The sequence below is a fragment of the Myotis daubentonii genome, chromosome 1 (assembly GCF_963259705.1).
Source record: "Myotis daubentonii chromosome 1, mMyoDau2.1, whole genome shotgun sequence".
NCBI classification, from domain to species: Eukaryota; Metazoa; Chordata; class Mammalia; order Chiroptera; family Vespertilionidae; genus Myotis; species Myotis daubentonii.
This window is the reverse complement of record NC_081840.1, coordinates 218,192,457-218,211,524: the sequence shown is the minus strand read 5'-3', so window position 1 is coordinate 218,211,524 and position 19,068 is coordinate 218,192,457. Positions and strand designations below refer to the sequence as shown.

At 39.0% G+C, this 19,068-nt stretch overlaps 1 protein-coding gene across 4 annotated transcripts in view; it reads left to right on the top strand.

Annotated features, from left to right (window-relative positions):
• TBC1D19 (TBC1 domain family member 19) overlaps positions 1–19,068 on the top strand; it is a 118,640-nt gene that overhangs the window by 33,715 nt on the left and 65,857 nt on the right. For all 4 annotated transcript variants that reach the window (XM_059673879.1, XM_059673869.1, XM_059673860.1 and 1 more), the window contains 5 exons: positions 820–895; positions 6,618–6,692; positions 7,900–7,963; positions 11,095–11,141; positions 13,439–13,549. In XM_059673879.1, coding sequence (XP_059529862.1) covers positions 820–895; positions 6,618–6,692; positions 7,900–7,963; positions 11,095–11,141; positions 13,439–13,549 — 373 coding nt within the window. The remainder of the gene's footprint in view (positions 1–819; positions 896–6,617; positions 6,693–7,899; positions 7,964–11,094; positions 11,142–13,438; positions 13,550–19,068) is intronic.

Below are 19,068 nucleotides of genomic sequence, written 5' to 3'. Positions count from 1 at the left end.
CCCACTTATGTCTTAGAATATTAGCTCCCCTAGATGCTTTCCCTACCCTTCCAAAGCACTTTTATCCCATTACCTGCTCTCATTTTCTCATGACACCTATTACTATCTGGTGTTATTCTATGTATTTATTTGTTTTTATAATTATTCACTTTCTTTACTAGAATGTCAGATATATGAGAACAGGGGATATTGTTTTAATCACTATCATATATTTAGTACCTAGAATGGCTCAAAAATCTATTGACTAAATAAATGTTTTCTTAATAAAAACAATACATTTTGAATATAAAATGTAAAGTGACTTAGAAAACAGAAAGAATTCATAAAACTTTAAAATTTTATTAAATTTGTAAATGAATGTATTATATAGTAAAACCTGTGTATTCAAATAAATATTTCTATTATTATTTCAACTGTATAAAAATATATAATCATGTGAAAAAGGATAAGAGTTGATATGTTAATATGTCAATGGATTTTTTTTCTTAAAAGATTCCTCTAAATGTTTATATTTCTGTGTTAAAATTAATAGGACAATTATCATGAGCATTTACAGAGCCAAATAATATTTTAAATTACCTCAATTTATGAACCCAGATAATTATGCAATTTAACAAGTAATTAAATTACTAATCTAAAACTACAGGGTAAGAGTTGAAGTTTGTCAGGCTGTTGCATCTTGTGTCAACACATACGCTGCTAATAAGTAGTCTATTTCATTCATAACATGGGCTACAGAGGTAAGTAATTTCTAACCAAGAGAATTAGTTAATTATCAAGAGTAAGGCACAATATTAAGCTGCCTCTTCTTGTTCCTAGGTTTCCTCTACCTAGTCACCCTGCAGTACCTCCAGAACATCTTAAAGAGCCTTTGGTATACATGAGGAAAGCACAGGTTGGCTATTGTTTACTTTTATTTTCCATGTCAGGTTATATAATGCAGAATGAAAGGTCCTTATTGATGTCAGGAGTATATGTTATTCACTGTATGAAAAACTGGGTAAGAACCAATAAAGTGATGTGAATAGTATTTGTATACTCTTCTTTTTACTTTCAGTAACCAAGGATCACACATACTTAAAGTAATCCTGAAAACATTGAGTAGAAAAAACATGCTATGTACCATACAGGTCTGAAATTTAAAATATGATAGAATTTCCCCTTGCTCTGTGATATTATAGGAATGAAATGGGGATGAACTGGTGCACTGTCCCCTTAAAATTTTGGCTTTTGAAGCCAGTATTGATGATGGCATATTTGAAATATATTTGTTCTCATAGCAGACTGTTATGTACTCACTGTGTTGTGTTGCAGGACTCAAGTGAATATACACTATAAATGGGCTGAAAACAACTAAAAATCACTTTAAAAGAATAAAAAAATTCAAACAGAAAAATTGCAAAAAGCAGTTAAAAAAGAAAATAACTCCTGTCACATATCCTTCAGCATAGGCTACCTCTACTGTCTACTCGTTCTCTTCTCCCAAATGTTGAACACTTAGGAGGAAAATCATATGTGTTGACCATTAATTTTTAAAAAAATATATTTTATTGATTTTTTTACAGAGAGGAAGAGAGAGAGAGAGAGTTAGAAACATCGATGAGAGAGAAACATCGATCAGCTGCCTCCTGCACATCTCCTACTGGGGATGTGCCCGCAACCCAGGTACATGCCCCTGACCGGTATCGAACCTGGGACCTTTCAGTCCGCAAGCCAACGCTCTATCCACTGAGCCAAACTGGTTTTGGCCTGACCATTAATTTTGACTAAATCCACTTATTCATCTTCCAGTGGATTCATTTTGCTGCCTGTCAATCCTTTTATAATTCATTATTTATTACCTGGTTTCTGGTTAGATTTTCCCAAAGTTTTGCCATGCTTATGTAGCCTGAAATTCTACCTCTACCTCACTCATTTTGAACATTTGCCAATTATTTTATTGAGAATATTTAGGTCATCTCATTCAAGCTTCCATAGCTTCCTACTTTGCTGCTACACCTTTTTTGGATCCATTCCTCTATGATCAACTGTTTACTGTGCATTTCTTCTGTTAGATCAAACTCAGCATGTCTAAAACCAAGTTTCTGATGTTTTTTTCTAAAATGAGTGTATCTTCTGCCTTCCCAAGTTCTGATGATTGGTTTCCATCATTATTATACTAATGTAGACATGAAATATCTTCGACCTCATTTTTCCAAATCCAAATACTCACTGAGTTCTATAAATGATTTCTTCCCATAGTCTTAGAGAGCCTTCTATTCTTTTTCATCATTATTACCATAGTGATCACAGTGATCATGATGATGACCATGATGACTATCTCTTGTTGAGTGCTTACTTGGCTTCAGACATTAATTAGCATCCTTGCCTTATGCTTACACCTCTTACCTTTCAATGAGTCTATCACCCTATGTAATCTCAACACAATGAACTTGAACTACAAGCAGATGAACCCTTACAATGTATCTCACTGCCTTCTAACAAACTTAGTGACTCCCACCCAATTGCCTAACAAATTAATTTCCTATTCCAAAGCCCAACATTTAAGAATTTTTACTATTTGTTCCAGTGTCCCCTTTCACTTTATCAGTATTTGCTGTCTTATAACTGTCCTGTGTGCCCATCCAAGTGAATTATTTTGTCTTTCCCTCTTGCATCTTTAATACCTTTCTTATTTTTTTTATCATCATGGAAAGCCGTTTCTGCCTGATTTGCATTATGAAAATCCTATTTGCTTTGTGAGGATCAGCTCAGATGACATCTCTGATTTACACCACTGTTGAAAAGTATCTCTTCCTCTTTGCACTCTTGTAGCACACGATCATTTCGTGGCCCTTTTCACCAATTGCATTCCATTATAGTAATTTCTGTACATATCATTCTGAAATGTATGTCTTTTGAAAGCAGTAATGCTGTAAAAACATTTTGTATGCCCATTATATCTAGTATGCTAACTTTTATATAGCAGGATCTTAGTAAGTTTATGTTGAATGAATAGTAAAGGCATTTGCAATCTCTTCTACCAATGATTACAATATTCATTTAAAACATATTTACTAAATAAATACCTAGTAGGAGAAGACACTCTGCTATGTGCTATGGAGATTCAAAAATAACTTAGATTCTGCTTTTAGATAACTTCATGGTTTAAGAAGATTTGGACATAGGTAGTTGTAATGTAAGGTTGTGTGCTCTAGGGGAGGTGGCTAGGAAGTGTTGTTAATGTTGACCTTGATCATCTGGCAGAGGTAGTATTTGTGAGGTTTCATCACTGTAAAGTCACTCCCTCCCCCCTCTGTATAATTTACTCTTTGGAAGGAAGTTACTGTGTGTAGTCCACACTTAAGGAGGGGTAGTTATGCTCTTACTTCCTTGAGGAGGGAGTATCAACAAATTATTTTGAATTTTTCCTTATGGAAGAGTTTCTTTCTCTCTCTCTCTCTCTCTCTCTCTCCCCCCCACTCTGTTTATTTAATTATTTATATCAGTATAAACTCATGGATATTTACTTTATACTTTGGGTTTTAATTGAAAACTTCTTAATTTTGTTGCTTACAATCTGTTCTGAATGTTAAAGGCTCAAAAACTTCTTCAGTAAAGAAACTGTTCACTTTGATTTAGTCCAGTGTTGTTCAAACTTACATGACCATGGAACCCCATTTCCATGTAAAATACCTTGGGAACTACTTTGCTACATCCTTCAGAGAAAGCATTATGAAGAAAAGGATACACAGCATGATAAATACAAGTTCCTGAGTTTTCTTGTGAAATAATATTAGTAAGCACATGGAGCTCTAATCGTGTGGCGGGTGCCATTCTAGGGCTTTACAAGTATTCACTCACTTAATCATCATGGCAAGCTTTTGAGGTGAGTTACTCTTATGATCTTTCATTCACCTTCACAAAACTAGTAGGTGAAAGAGTTGGGATTTGAACCTGGAATTCTGGTTCCGGATGGTATTCAGCCTGTTTCTCTGTACAGTCCAGAAACCTTCAGGCAAACTTAAGGTATGCTATGTGGCTGAGTTTACTCTGTTTTCTATCAATCCAGTAACCTAAGCAAAAAGAGGAAGTTTGTTAGTTTTATATTATTTTAATTCTCATTCCCTATCTAATTGGTCTTTTTGTCTTATTGTCACTCCACCTCCTAAAACTTCTAAGACTTTTAGGATATAATTCCAACCCTTTACTTTAGCTTACCAGGCTGTAACTGGTCTTGCCCCTTTTTATGATTCAAGTCTCATCTCTTGCCTACTCACACTGCCCCTCCCCATGTTCCCACTCCCCTCCCCACTTCCACACACATGTACATTCTCTCTGTCTAATCATACTTGACCTCTCCCAGTTGTTCCAGCAGAACCATTGCCTATGCTGCTGCTTCTACCTGAAACTCCCCATGTATTTCTAGCCGACTTATGCATATTCTTCAGGGATCAGGTTAGATGGTAGTTTCTTTTGAAAGACTCTCTGACCCCCCCAGTTATCAGGTGCTTAGTTAACTCTTCCTGTCTGTAGTCCTCCACATGGGAAGCACCCTGTACTTCCTACCACAATACTTGGGTCGTTTGTATTATTACTAGGTTCTGAAGTCCTTGTGAAACAGCATCAGTCTCTCTTTCCCAGCTGTATCTCCAACATCTGGCACAGTGTCTGTCCCATGGTAGATGCTCAATACATATTACTTAAAATGTTGAATGAATTGAATAAACAAAAAAAGAAAATGTTCCCTCCTAAAAATATCTATACCTCTTTTCCTAGTATAATTCCACATCTAGAATCTTATCTAAAGGAATCAGAGAAACACAGAAATTTATGTTCATGATAAGAGTAAAAACTTTAAAAGAATCTAAATGAATAGCAATAGGGCTTGCTGAAATATAACATGGCATTTCCAAAAGATAATATTATACAGGCATCAAAAATATCATTTTTGAGGAAATTACAAAATAGGAAAGTGCATAGAATGTAATCTTAAATGGAAAAATAAAAAGATATGACAATATAATTCCACTTTAAGAATGTACATGAGTATATATATGTATACATACATATATATCTCAATTATATATACATATATAGAAAAAATAAAAGAAGAGAATAAAATGTTAACAATGGTTATTTTTGGATGATGGAAATTTGTTGATATGTATTTATTATTTCTTTACATATTCTGTTTTCCAAATTATCTTAAATAAATGTGTTATATTTGTAATCAAAGAATTACTAAAATATTTTTATTAAGTACCTAAGCTATTACTGTTTTGTTTTACTTTATTTTTTGTCAGCATAAAGAAAATAATTTTTTAATTTCATAGTTTCAAAGTCATTTATTTTTACATGCTGCACATTTATTATACAGTAGGGGGAGTAGGACTCCTGTAATAATGTCAACATTAAAATCTTTAAAAACAAAATATTATACAATTTTAAAAGACTTTTTATTTACTTACATTGTTATAAAAATATAGCATGGTGATAGCTAATACCCATTTAAAGATTTTTATACAATTATGATTCTTTTATTAATTTTTTGCCTCTCATGGCTTAGAAATTACCTTATTTATAAAACTCTTGAGATCCTTTGAGTTAATATCATACATTCCAATTATTAGGGAAACTGATTTGAAGCCAACAATAATTTCATTTGGCGAGGATATGAGTTTGGGTAAGAGGTAATGTCTTCCTATTTAAACATTTTAAATGTAAAAGGCCATTTATTTTCCTTCTAAATAACATTTTAAAGCTTTATTTATTTTATAAGTCTTTTGGGTAGAAAACATTACTTTCTTTTTATTTTGTATTAATGAACTATCATTTTTCAAGAGCTTATTTGCTTTTTTGGGAATTCTAAGTGTATATTAAAATTTTAATTTAATAGCACACAAATAACTATGATTTTTTTGAGCTTTTATTTTTCAGAGTTAGGGTTTAGTCACTTTTACAAATACAACCTGAGAAAAATTAAGTATCTATAAAACTGGAGCTGAAATAGACATTCCGGTTTACCCAGTGCAACCTCTGGAGTTTATCACCTTTTGCTCAAGTACTTCTGGAAACAGAACTCACAGTGTCATGGATTTAAGCCATTTGGTTAAGTCATTCCACTTGTTGGGGAGTTTCTTTCTTATAATAACTAGTCAAAGGCTCCTTATTACATTTACACACTGGTCCTAGTTTTGTGCGTAGCATATATATATATAGAAAGCATTCAATATATGTTAGTCAGTGAGCCAGCGAGTAAACAAAGGAATGAATAAATACCACTTAATTGAGATTAGAGTTCTTGAGGGAACCTAAAGGTTGACCCAGCTTGAAAGCAGCCACTTTCTTCTTGGATTTCCCTTCATTGTCAGGAAATTCTATTTCTGTTTCTGGTGTCTATGGAAATGACTTCTTTAACCATCTGGTTGAAATTCTTGCAAGTGGAAAAGCTGGCACATAGTAGGCTGTAATCCATATTTTTTGACTGAACTAAGGTATGAAGATAACCAATCTCAACCATCCTCACCATTTCTGTATAACTCATAATATCTTTAATTTTTTTTTTTTACTAACTTTAAAAATCAGTTTGAGTATTGTTAACCAGAAACAATAATAGATTGTTCTTTATGTTTCAGGGAAGTTGGGAAAAAAGGATTTTGAAGAGTTTAAATAGTATGTGCACTGAACTGAGTATCCCATTGGCACGAAAGGTACTTTTAATATTTAAATATTTTATTGTAAATCAAGCACTGGAAAGTATCATGAAGTTATAACTTAGGCAGATTTATCTTTTCGTCACTAGAAGTCCAATGCGCTATCCGTTGCGCAACAAGATTTATCTTTTTTACTAGTATATCAATTTGTTTTAAAACAAAAAATATATAAAATATTAATTATGTGGGTGTATTCTATATAGATTTCTGTTATGTATGTTGTAATGTTTTTTATAATAAACCTGTAACTTGAGAATAAGTAGAAATAAAGTATAGAATCTCTGTTATAGATTATTTAGCGATTTGGCTGTAAAGGTTATAGGTGGACATTAAAGATTTCAGTAATGTGTTGACTCATTATTTTCTGGTTAATTAGCAAAATTGCCATATTTTTAAATTAGACATGGAGTTCAGGCATACTATCATCTTGTAATAGCAAATATGATGCCATCTTTCAGTGTTAACATAGGCAATGAAAAGAATGATTTGTTATCTCTCTACAGAACTATTTAGATGGAATAGTATTAGCTTTACTTAGATCTAGTACTCAACATTTATCTGCCAGTTGGGGCTTTGAGCGGGGAGAGATGAAAAAGGAGAGAAAAGCCACATGAGGAATGTTCTGGATTTTTTCTAGGAGAGAATAAGTTTCTCTTCTTCGTTCTTTTTACCTGCTATTTGTTCCCTGCTGTTGAACAGAATATAGTGGATGTACTTTGGATAATATCCAAGGACAAGTCACTGAAGACACCAGAGGATGGTGCTAAAAAAGATAAATTTATACTAAAAGCTGTCTAAATAGGTAGTATTGTGTAATATACTATGTTTTGTATAGGAAGAGGATGCCACTGTCACACTCTCACACTCTCTTGGCCAGTCCCCTTTGCAGTGCATTTCTGAGATTGCTGGAGGGCGTAAGCGGTGTAGTATGTGGGCTGAGCAGCAGTGTTTGTGTGTAAAATTTACTGGCCAGTACAGATTATTTACCTTCTTTTCTTGGACTCATTAACTGAGCCACTGAAACTAGATATAATAGTTAAATAATAATTTAAGTGTAATTCTAGAAAAGTTGTGTGTAATGAAATTATTTTTCCTTATGTTATAGTACCTTATTTAAACTTTTAGATGAGTTATTGATTCTTATCTTTCAGCTGCATTGCTAAACTTCACAAAATGAAACCAATTTTTAAATTGTCTTTTCTAGAGGCCAGTTGGAGAACAGAAAGAACTTCTCAATAAATGGAATGAAATGGGAACTGATGAACCAGGTACAAGAATAGCTTTTTCCAAAATGTGATAGTGGGGGGAAATTGCATTCTTAGTCATTGTGGACCCAAAGTAACAATATTAACAGTACTTTTGGACAGATAGCAACTTTCCTTTCCCACTAATTTTCTATCATTTGTTTTGTTTGCTTTGCAGTTTGAAAATTCCTAACTTTGGTCAGTGTTCTCTCTTATTTTGAGAACATTTAAGGCAATTATCCTTTTTTAAAGCAGCATTTGAAAACATTTTTATAAAAGAGTAAATTAAATCATTCTTGAATTTATTAGACTCATAGTTAAGGCAAATATTTTTCAAGCTTTACTTCTGTTGAGATGTTAAAGATAGGTCAACTGGTGTAAAGTTCTAAGACTAATAAAATGTTTTTAAGAACTTACCGTGGGGTAATTTTAATGTTTAAAACTGAGTCAATTAATTTTATAAACATACTAGAGGCCTGGTACATGAAATTTGTGCGTGTGTGTGCGTGTGTGTGTGCGCGTGTGTGTGTGTCTCTCAGCCCAGCCTGCACCCTCTCCAATCTGGAATCCCTCTCACAATCCAGGACTGCTGGCTCCCAACCGCTCACCTGCCTGCCTGCCTGATTGCCCCTAACCGCTTCTGCCTGCAATCCTGATCACCCCCTAAGCCAGCCGTGGGCAAACTACGGCCCGTGGGCCGGATCTGGCCTGTTTGAAATGAATGAAACTAAAAAAAAAAAAAGACCGTACCCTTTTATGTAATGATGTTTACTTTGAATTTATATTAGTTCACACAAACACTCCATCCATGCTTTTGTTCCGGCCCTCCGGTCCAGTTTAAGAACCCATTGTGGCCCTCGAGTCAAAAGTTTACCCACCCCTGCCCTAAGCACTCTCCTGCCGGCCTGATTGACGCCTAACTGCTTCCCTGCAGGCCCGATTCCCCCTAACTGCCCTCCCCTGCTGGGCTGGTCGCTCCCAACTGCCCTCCCCTGCTGGCCTGGTCCCCCGCCCCCAACTGCCCTCCCTTTCAGGCCTGATCCCCCACAACTGCCCTCCCCTGCCGGCCATCTTTGACCACATGGGGGCGACCATCTTGTGTGTTGGAGTGATGGTCAATTTGCATATTACCTCTTTATTATATACTAGAGGCCCGGTGCACAAAAATTTGTGCACTTGGGGGGGAGGGGTGGGGGTCCCTCAGCCCGGCCTGTGCCCTCTCACAGTCTGGGACCCCTCGGGAGATAACGACCTGCTGGCTTAGGCCTGCTCCCGGGTGGCAGAGGGCAGGCCCAATCCCTAGGTGCAGCCCCTGGTCGGGCTCAGAGCAGGGCCGATTGGGGAGTTGGGGAGATGCCCCCTTTCATGCACAGAGCAGGGCGATTGGGAGGTTGGGGTGCCACACCCTGTCACACACAGAGCTGCCAGGCGATCAGGGGGTTGGGGAGCTCCCCCCTATCAGGCACAGAGCAGGGCTGATCAGGGGGTTGGGGCACCTTCCCCTGTCACAAAGAGAGCAGGGCGGATAGGGAGGTTGTGGCCCTGCCCCCTGTCACAGAGCTGCAGGGCGATCAGGGGGTTTGGGCGCTACCCCCTGTCATGCTGATCCCGGTGCCAGGAGGCCTTGTGGCTCCGCTGATCCTGGTGCTGGGAGGCATATTACCCTTTCACTATATAAGGTAGAGGCCTGGTGCACCGGTGGGTGCTGGCTGGTTTGCCCTGAAGGGTGTCCTGGATCAGGGTGGGGGTCCCCACTGGGGTGCCTGGACAGCCTGGGTGAGGGGATGATGGCTGTTTGCAGCTGGTCACACATCCTTCATGGTGGGTGTCCCCACAGGGGTGCCTGGCCTGCCTGGGTGAGGGGATGATAGCTGTTTGCAGCTGGTCACACACACTTCAGGGTGGGGGTCCCCACTGGGGTGCCTGGCCAGTCTGGGTGAGGGGCTGAGGGCTGTTTTCAGGCTGGGGATGACTGAAGCTCCCAACCGCTCCTTTTATTCTTTTTTTTTATTTTTATTCTGGGCCAGCTTTACCTTTGAGGCTTGGCTCCATCTCTTAGGCCTCCACTGCTGAAAATAGGTTTCTGGCCTTTGCTTACAATGTTGCGATCCTGCTGGCTGAAGCCTGGAGGACTAAAGCAGGTTTCTGGGGTTTTGTTGAGCTTCTATATTTGTTACAATGTTTCTTAAACTGCAGGCTCAGAGGCCGGCAAGGCAGGCGGGGAACACTGGAGTCCTCCGTCACTGAAGCAAACAAACCTCATGTTAGTTTCAAGCTGCCTGGCTGCCAGCCGCCATCTTGTCTGGCAGTTAATTTGCATATCGCCCTGATTAGCCAATGGGAAGGGTAGCGGTCATATGCCAATTACCATGTTTCTCTTTTATTAGATAGGATAGGATAATTAGTGACAACTATATATACTTTACTATGATAATACATATAATGGCTTAAGTACACACCTACATAATTGCTCACTATCCTCCTTAAAAATAAGTGTGGGGGCCCTAACCGGTTTTCCTCAGTGGATAGAGTGTCGGCCTGGGGACTCAAGGGTCCCAGGTTTGATTCCAGCCAAGAGCTTGATTGCGGGCACATCCCCAGTGGGGAGTGTGTAGGAGGCAGCTGATCGATGTTTCTCTCTCATCGATGTTTCTGACTCTCTATCCCTCTCCCTTCCTCTCTGTTAAAAATCAATAAAATATATTTTTTTAAAAAAATAAGTGTGGAAGCCTGGGCACGAAATAACATAGGAAGCAGTGTATCACAGAAGTTCAAAAGAGAGGACAGTTCAGTACAACTAGAGGAATTCACTGAGAATGTATTGTTTGTATTCTATGCACTTTGAGAATTCTCATATAGAACTTTTATATTATATTGACATTGTTTATTCAGTTATAATCTGTTACAAATATATGAGTGGGAGACTCTCAGTTTCTTTCAGAATATGCCATCTAGGCTGTCAAGGGAGAGGGACTGTTTTTTTATTTTTGTGTTACCAGTACTTAACACAATGTATGGCAAATAACCAACACTCTACAAATGTTTAATTAATCTAGCTGCACAGTAATGAATGCAGGAATCATTAATATTTATTATTAATAAACATGTACTATGTTAACTGAAATTTTGTTTGTAATCTGTCTTCTTAATTCTAGATTTAAGCCATTTCAGACCTGTTTATGCACCTAAAGATTTTCTTGAGGTAAGTTCTATTGGTTAAATATATGTATGATAATGAGGAGAAAGTATGAAAGAAATGATGATACAAGAATATCTCTAGGCAGAGGAAATCACCATGTAAACAGCCCCCAAGTCAATGAAGCAGTGGAATGACATGATCAGATTTGTGTTTGGATATTGCTATTGGAAAAGATATTGGAATATGGAAAGATTAGAGGCAAGTAAATCCATTAGGAAGATTTTTTCATAAAAAGTAGCGACTCTAAGTCATGTTGCCTGCTGCCTGGCACATACCATGGTATAGGTGTCAGGGAATCTTTTCCCTTTTTATTCCCTCCTTGTTCTAGTCCAGGCAATAAACAGTGTAAACACAGGGGCTATTACATAGCACATTATAAATGACAAGTTAGTACATTCCATCCCATCTTGACCACACTCCCATGTATCCCTGGAGATAGGCATAGATAGAAAACCAGCTGTAAGCTCTTCCTATCTTTAACTGCTCTATCTCCAACAGGTAGAATAGGCTTAGCATATTCTTGCTCAATAAATAGTTGTTACATGAACAAATGAATCTTTCACATTTTATTTTTATTTCTTTTCTGAACCTGTAGTCTCTGATACCAGTTTACCAGCATTAAACATTGTTAGAAATGTTATCAGGTTGTTTGGAGTATAAATAGTCTCCTTTTAAATTTAAAGAGAAGTTAGGTTAGTAAAGGTTTCCTTAGCTTAGTAAAGGTTTCCTCTAAACCCCTTCCTTTTCTAGCACTAAGGGCTGAAATTTCATGTAATTTTTAACTGTGTTTTCTCCCTAATAGTCGTATATTCCATTTCCTTAGGAACTGTTGCTGAATTGATGCTTTTCTTATTTATGCTGGGATTCTTCTTTAATTTAAGAACACTTCCTATAGTTATTTCCTTAGTTACTATTATAGTGTCTGCATTTTTAATATTTTCTCTTTCCTATCACCCATGTATTCATAGATTCTTTTTCTTTCCCAGTCTGTGCTAGTGAGTTCCCCATGCAGTATTTGTGTAATTAGTCTGAAATTGTGCTGTTCTCTATTAGTCTGTATTTAACATGGTTGATTCTTTGCTAAATCTTTTATTTTTTAAACAAATGTCATTGATTTTTTTCAGTTTCGATTTAGTGTTTGCAATATTATGAAACTTTGAGCATTATAGCACATTCCGTTTTATCAACTATTAATTATCAGTTCAGTGCCTTCCTCAGATACAATAGCGTTTCTGTCATCATCATTTCCTTCCCTGGATTCTCGCTGGGCTGCCTCACAAGGGGAAGACAACCACTTCCCTGGATTCTTGATTGTTGATTTCCTTCAAGAGTTTCAACTTTAAAATATTTTAAAAACTTATGATTATTCTTTCCCCCAAATGAATGTTGATAGAAAAATAAGAAAACATACATAAGAAGAAAATTTTAAATAAAAATTACTGATAATACCATCATATAGCAATAGACACAATTGTCATAATTTTTAAAACATATTATGAACATTTTTCATGTTATTATCTACATAAATTACTTATTATACTGTATTTTATTATGTGAATTGATCATAATTTATTTAAGTAATTCCCTCAAGTCGGTTGTGTAAGTTGTTATATGTTTTTCCATTATAAACAGCATTTCATTAACATTCTTTCTGCACTATTTTTGCAAATATTTTATATTATTTCCACAACTATACTTATAGAAATGAGATTCCTAGATTAAAGGATATGAAAATTTCTATGAATTATTTTATATGCTTAATTTTGAAAAGTATGTAAAGTCTCTTTTTTGTTAGCTTGGCTTCTGAAAATTTTTTTTGTTTTTCCATGTGGGTTTGGTTTAGAGGTGAGACCTTCCAATATTGCCTTAGTATCTTTCTAAAAAACATTGTCAATATTGATTTTTAAAAGGGTTAGAGTTGGTTCTAAAATTTTCCTTGGTGAATATTACAGTCGAGTAATTTTTATTTTTCTATCACCTTTCCTGGTAAATTGTTATAATCAAACAATTTTTTATTTTTTCAACCATCAAAAAGTTTTCTTTATAATTAAATTCTTAAATTTTTATAATTAAATGATACATCATCAGTTGGAATATTAAGCCATCCTAATTAAAAGCATGTTTATGGTATTTTAACATTTTAGTACAATTTTACAGTATTTTAGAATGTTATTGAAATATATGATTAACCCCAAATAGTTTTTAATTTTGTGGTGATACAGCAAGAATGTCACTGCCAATTTTAGAAGTGTAAACATTCTATAAAAAACTAATCAATTTTCTTGGGTTTGTTTTTAAAGGTATTAATTAATCTTCGCAACCCAAATTATGAAAATGGTGATTCTCCTAGTTTCAGGACTCATTTGGGTTTAATCCAAATTCCTCTGAAAGTAAAAGACATCCCTGAATTGGTAAGTATAGGCCTCCAAGAAAAACACTGCAAGTATAGATGATCTGACAGGCTTGGCCACATGCAAAATTGTATTGAGAAAGATCTTTTCAGATTGTTAAAGAGTGTGGGAAGAGGTAAATCAATTTAATTTTAAAAGTATAAGAAAGGAAACACATTTATAACATACTAGAGGCCTGGTGCACAAAAATTTGTGCACTTGGGGGGGACGGGGGGACGGGGTTTCCTCAGCCCGGCCTGTGCCCTCTCACAGTCTGGGACCCCTCGGGAGATAATGACTTGCTGGCTTAGGCCTGCTCCCGGGTGGCAGAGGGCAGGCCCAATCCCTAGGTGCAGCCCCTGGTCGGGCTCAGAGCAGGGCCGATTGGGGAGTTGGGGCGCCGCCCCCTGTCATGCACAGAACAGGGCGGATTGGGAGGTTGCGGCACCACCCCCTGTCACGCACAGAGCAGGGCCAATCAGGGGGTTGGGGCACTGCCCCCTGTCACTCACAGAGCAGGGCCCATCAGGGGGTTGGGGAGCTCCCTCACGTCATGCACAGAGCAGGGCCGATCAGGGGGTTGGGGCACCGCCCTCTATCACCCACAGAGCAGGGCCGATCAGGGGGTTGGGGCGCCACCACTGTCACACTCAGGGCAGGGCCGATGGGGAGGTTATGGCTCTACCCCATCACACACAGAGCATGGCCCATGGCGGGGGGGGGAGGGGGTTGGGGCGCTGCCCTCTATCACCCACAGAGCAGGGCCGATCAGGGGGTTGGGGCGCCACCACTGTCACACTCAGGGCAGAGCCGATGGCGAGGTTATGGCTCTACCCTGTCACACACAGAGCAGGGCCCGTGTGGGGGGGAGGGGTGTTGAGGTGCCACACCCTGTCACACACAGAGCAGGGCCGATCAGGGGGTTGGGGCGCCACACCCTGTCACACACAGAGCTGCAGGGCGATCAGGGGGTTGGGGAGCTCCCCCCTATCAGGCACAGAGCAGGGCTGATCAGGAGGTTGGGGCCCCTTCCCCTGTCACGAACAGAGCAGGGCAGATAGGGAGGTTGTGGCCCCGCCCCCTGTCACACACAGAGCCGCAGGGTGATCAGGGGGTTTGGGCACTGCCCCGTCACGCTGATCCCAATGCTAGGAGGCTTCGCAGCTCCACTGATCCTGGTGCTGGGAGGCATATTACCCTTTTACTATATAGGATAGAGGCCTGGTGCATGGGTGGGGCTGGCTGGTTTGCCCTGAAGGGTGTCCTGGATTAGGGTGGGGGTCCCCACTGGGGTGCCTGGCCAGCCTGGGTGAGGAGATGATGGCTGTTTGCAGCTGGTCACACACACTTCAGGGTGGGGGTCCCCACTGGGGTGCCTGGCCAGTCTGGGTGAGGGGCTGAGGGCTGTTTTCAGGCTGGCGGGTAACTGAAGCTCCCAACCGCTCCTTTTTTCCTTTTGTCTTTTTATTCTGGGCCAGCTTTAGCTCTGGCTCCAGCTCTGAGGTCTCTGCTGCTGAAAGCAGGTATCTGGTTTGTTTGGGTTCTATAATCGAAACACTGTTTCAACTCCAGCTCTGAGATCCCGGCTGGCTGAAAGCAGGTTTCTGGGGTTTTGTTTAGCTTCTATATTTGTTACATAGTTGCTTAGAGTTGCAGCTCAGAGGCCTGCAGCGGAAGGCGGGGAACGTTGGAGTCCCCCGTCACTGGAGCAAGCAAGCCTCATGTTAGCTTCAAGCTGCCTGGCTGCTGGCCACCATCTTGTCTGGCAGTTAATTTGCATATCGCCCTGATTAGCCAATGGGAAGGGTAGCGGTCCTACGCTAATTACCATGTTTCTCTTTTATTAGATAGGATGTTATGTGGCTCAGCAGTGAATTACATTTAAATTGTCATAGTAATGCAAACAATATAGATTTAATCAAGAATGACAAGTGACAGGAATGCCGGAATGACTGGAACTACCTGTCGCTATGATGTGCACTGTGGCCGGCCCATGAGCCCAATTGGGGGTTGGCCCCTCCCCCCAGCTAGCCCTGCCCCCGATTGACCCCCCACACCTAATCGGGGGTGGAACTGGCTGGCCAACCTCCTGCCTGCCTGGCCCAATTGGCCCCCATTGTTGGGGCAGCAGCCAGACTCCACCCATGCACGAATTTGTGCACTGGGCCTCTAGTTTATGTATAATTATATTGAAACTAGAAGCCCGGTGCATGAAATTCGTGCATTTGTGGAGTTCCCTCAGCCCGGCCTGCGCCCTCTCACAGTCCGGGAGCTCTCGGGGGACATCCTTAGCGCTGCTGCAGAGGTGGGAGAGGCTCCTGCCACCGCTGCTGTGCTCACTAGCCATGTGCCCAGCTTCTGGCTGAGCGGCGCTCCCCTCTGTGGGAGTGCACTAACCACCAGGGGGCAGCTCTTGCATCGTTTTATATGATAAAAGGCTAATATGCAAATCGACTGAACGGCAGGACTACTGGTTGCTATGACATGCACTGACCACAGGGGGAAGCTCCTGCGTTGAGTGTCTGCCCCTTGGTGGTCAGTGCGTGTCATAACGACCAGTGCGTGTTCCGCTGTTCAGTTGATTTGCATATTAGCCTTTTATTATATAGGATGATGGTGAGAAGTACATGAGCGAAAAATCCCCACTTTCCATAAAAACAAACAAACCCAGTAAATGTCTGAAACTGGTAAATTAAAAATAGAAATATACACTTATTACTTGAAATATGGAGATATATACCAGAAAAAAAGCAGCTGTCTCTGGATAGTGGGCCAATTATGAGTGTGTGTGTGTATGTGGAGGAGTGTATAAGATAGAGAACTGCTATGCTGTTGTTGTAATAAATCTTTTAGTGGATTTCACCTCTTAAACTATTTGCTGCATGTAGAGACAGTGTAGGTGATTAGATTTTGAAGCTAACTAACTAGCTGTGTGATCTTGAGCAAGTTTTGTTACCTTGAGCTTTAGTTTTCTTATTTGTAAAACTAGAGGCCTGTTGGAGAACAGAATTCATGCACGGGTAGGGTTCCTAGGCATGGCCAGTGATCAGGGCCAATCTGTGGGGTGACCAGCGGGGCAATCGGGGGGCCCCGCTGCACCCGTCTTGGCTGGCCTGGGGCCTGCGGTCTGGGGACAGCTCCTGCATTGAGCATCTGCCCCCTGGTGGTCACTGTGCATCATAGTGACTGGTCATTCCACCAGTCGTTCAGCTGTTCGGTCGATTTGCGTATTAGGCTTTTATTATATAGGATAGTGATGATAATCTCTCATAGGAGTGTTGTGCAAATCAATAAGTTAAAATAGAAGTTATGGGTTAAATTGAGCCCTCCCAAAGGTATGTTGAAGTCCTAACCTCCAGTATCTGTGAATGTGACCTCATTTGGAAATAGAGCCTTACAGATGCAATCAAGTTAAGAAGATGATTATTGGAGTCAGGTGGGCCCTAAATCCTATATGACTAGTGTCCTTATTGGAAGATGAGAAGAGGCACAGAAGGGAGAGACTCAAGAAGAATGTCATATGACATGAATGCAGAGAATGGGGTGATGTATTTATAAGCCAGAGAACACAAAGATTGCTGGCAGCATCAGGAGTCAGGGGAAAGGCATGCGACGATTCTCCCCCAGAGCCTCCAGGGAGAGCATCAGTTAACCCATTGATTTTGGACTTCTAGCCTTCAGAACTGTGAGATATATGTCTGTTGTTTAAAGCCACCCAATTAGTGGAAAATGGAAAGCAATATATAACTATTTACCACAAATACTACAACTTAGATAAAAAATTAAATTTTAAGAGGTAATTTTTAAAAAGTGTTAAGAGCTTTATATTGGTAGTGGTTTGTACAAAATGCTATGGCTATACAGAAGAAAAAGTGGCAGATTATTCTGGACGTGGTGGGAAGTCTTCTCAAAGGTGCTACCATTTGAACAAGTTTGAAGGAGTTTGCTAGAAAGAAGCAGGGAAAGTTGATCATGTATGTAAAGGTTCAGCATGTGTGTGAGGGGGACTAATTATGTCATCTGTCTGTCTGAAGAGACCTGGAACTGATGTGGATTCATTCTTAGTTACTGAAGAACAAAAGCCTGTGACTAATTTTTCAGAAATTGTGCCTATACCTGCTGACAATATGGTTAGTCCTTCTCCTCCTGTGGTCATTAGGGATAGTTGTCCCTGCCTTTCCTGAATCACATGGCCTGGATGTGTAATGATTCTGACTGCAGGATGCATGGTTTATCTGTGTCCGTGGTCTGTCTGTATGAGTATTGAACTTGGTGAGACTCAGTGAGTCATGAGGTACATACTGGATGGCCCTTCAATCTAGGTCACCATGTTTTGTAGACTCATCCATGTTAAAAGGAAATTCCTGTAAAGTAAAGTTGCAGACACTAACTTCTGTTTACTAATTCAGCCAGGTGGAGGCAGCAGGGTGGAACTAGAGCTCCGTGGTGTGGTTTAATGTTACTGAGCCCCGCTATGGCTCACTTAGCACCATCCCAGTTCTGGGAGTGCAGATGTGTATGAGCCATTCTGTCTTCCAAGAACTTCGGGGTAGTGGGAAGATGGACAAGTAAAAAAATAATTTTAATATGATGTGATTATTTGATTTGGGAGAGGTTGAAAAAGGTAATCCATATGCATAGAAAGTTACCCAAATCAGCCTGGAATATCAAAGAAGGTATCCCAGAAGGCACAATATTTTAGGGGAGTTTTTGAAGGAAATCTGAGATTAAGGGCCAGGTGTACTGATGTTGAATAAAAAATAGTCCAGAGCAGTGAAATAGAAAACGATGTTCAGAGTTTTTTTTATGCTCCTCACATGTCTTAGCTTAAGTATAATTCCCCATTGTGACTATAGAACCTAATACTGAAATGTTTATTGGACTTAAGTCCCTCTGTAATATGAAGATCAAATTTATTTTTAAAAAATCAAATACATTATCATTAATTGTAATGATTTTAATGAAGGAAGAATTTAAAATAAATGGAAGACAATGGTTGAAAATGGAAGAATAACATTAAATTTTTACCTCTTTAATCTGAAAAATTGGTAACGATGCAGTACTATTTTAAAGTACAGATGAAAAATCAAGTTTAGTTAAGAATTGAAATATAATGGTAGTTATTTAAAATTAATACAAAAATGAAATGTGTGTGCATATTAGGCTCAATAACTGTCTTGTGAGGGACACTAGTAAATTATGAATGTAAATAATAATGGATAATTGGGAAGTATTAAAATTAATTTTATTTTTTAAAGAAGAAGGAAGTTTGGTTTTAGCAATTGAATAGTAACAAAGCACTGAGTCAATTAAATATTAATAGAAATATTTAATTACTTAGGGAAGAAAAATAATACAAATAACATGGGATTATTATATATTTTAAAAATAACAGACAAACATGATTACTTTCCTTAGACATTACCAGATAAGTAGAGGAAGTCTGGAGAATAAATCTAATTTATTCTTCTTTTAGCAGAGCACTTGATAGTTTAATCTTACTTAAAAATTAATTTAAGTTGTTTTGGATATTTTCATTG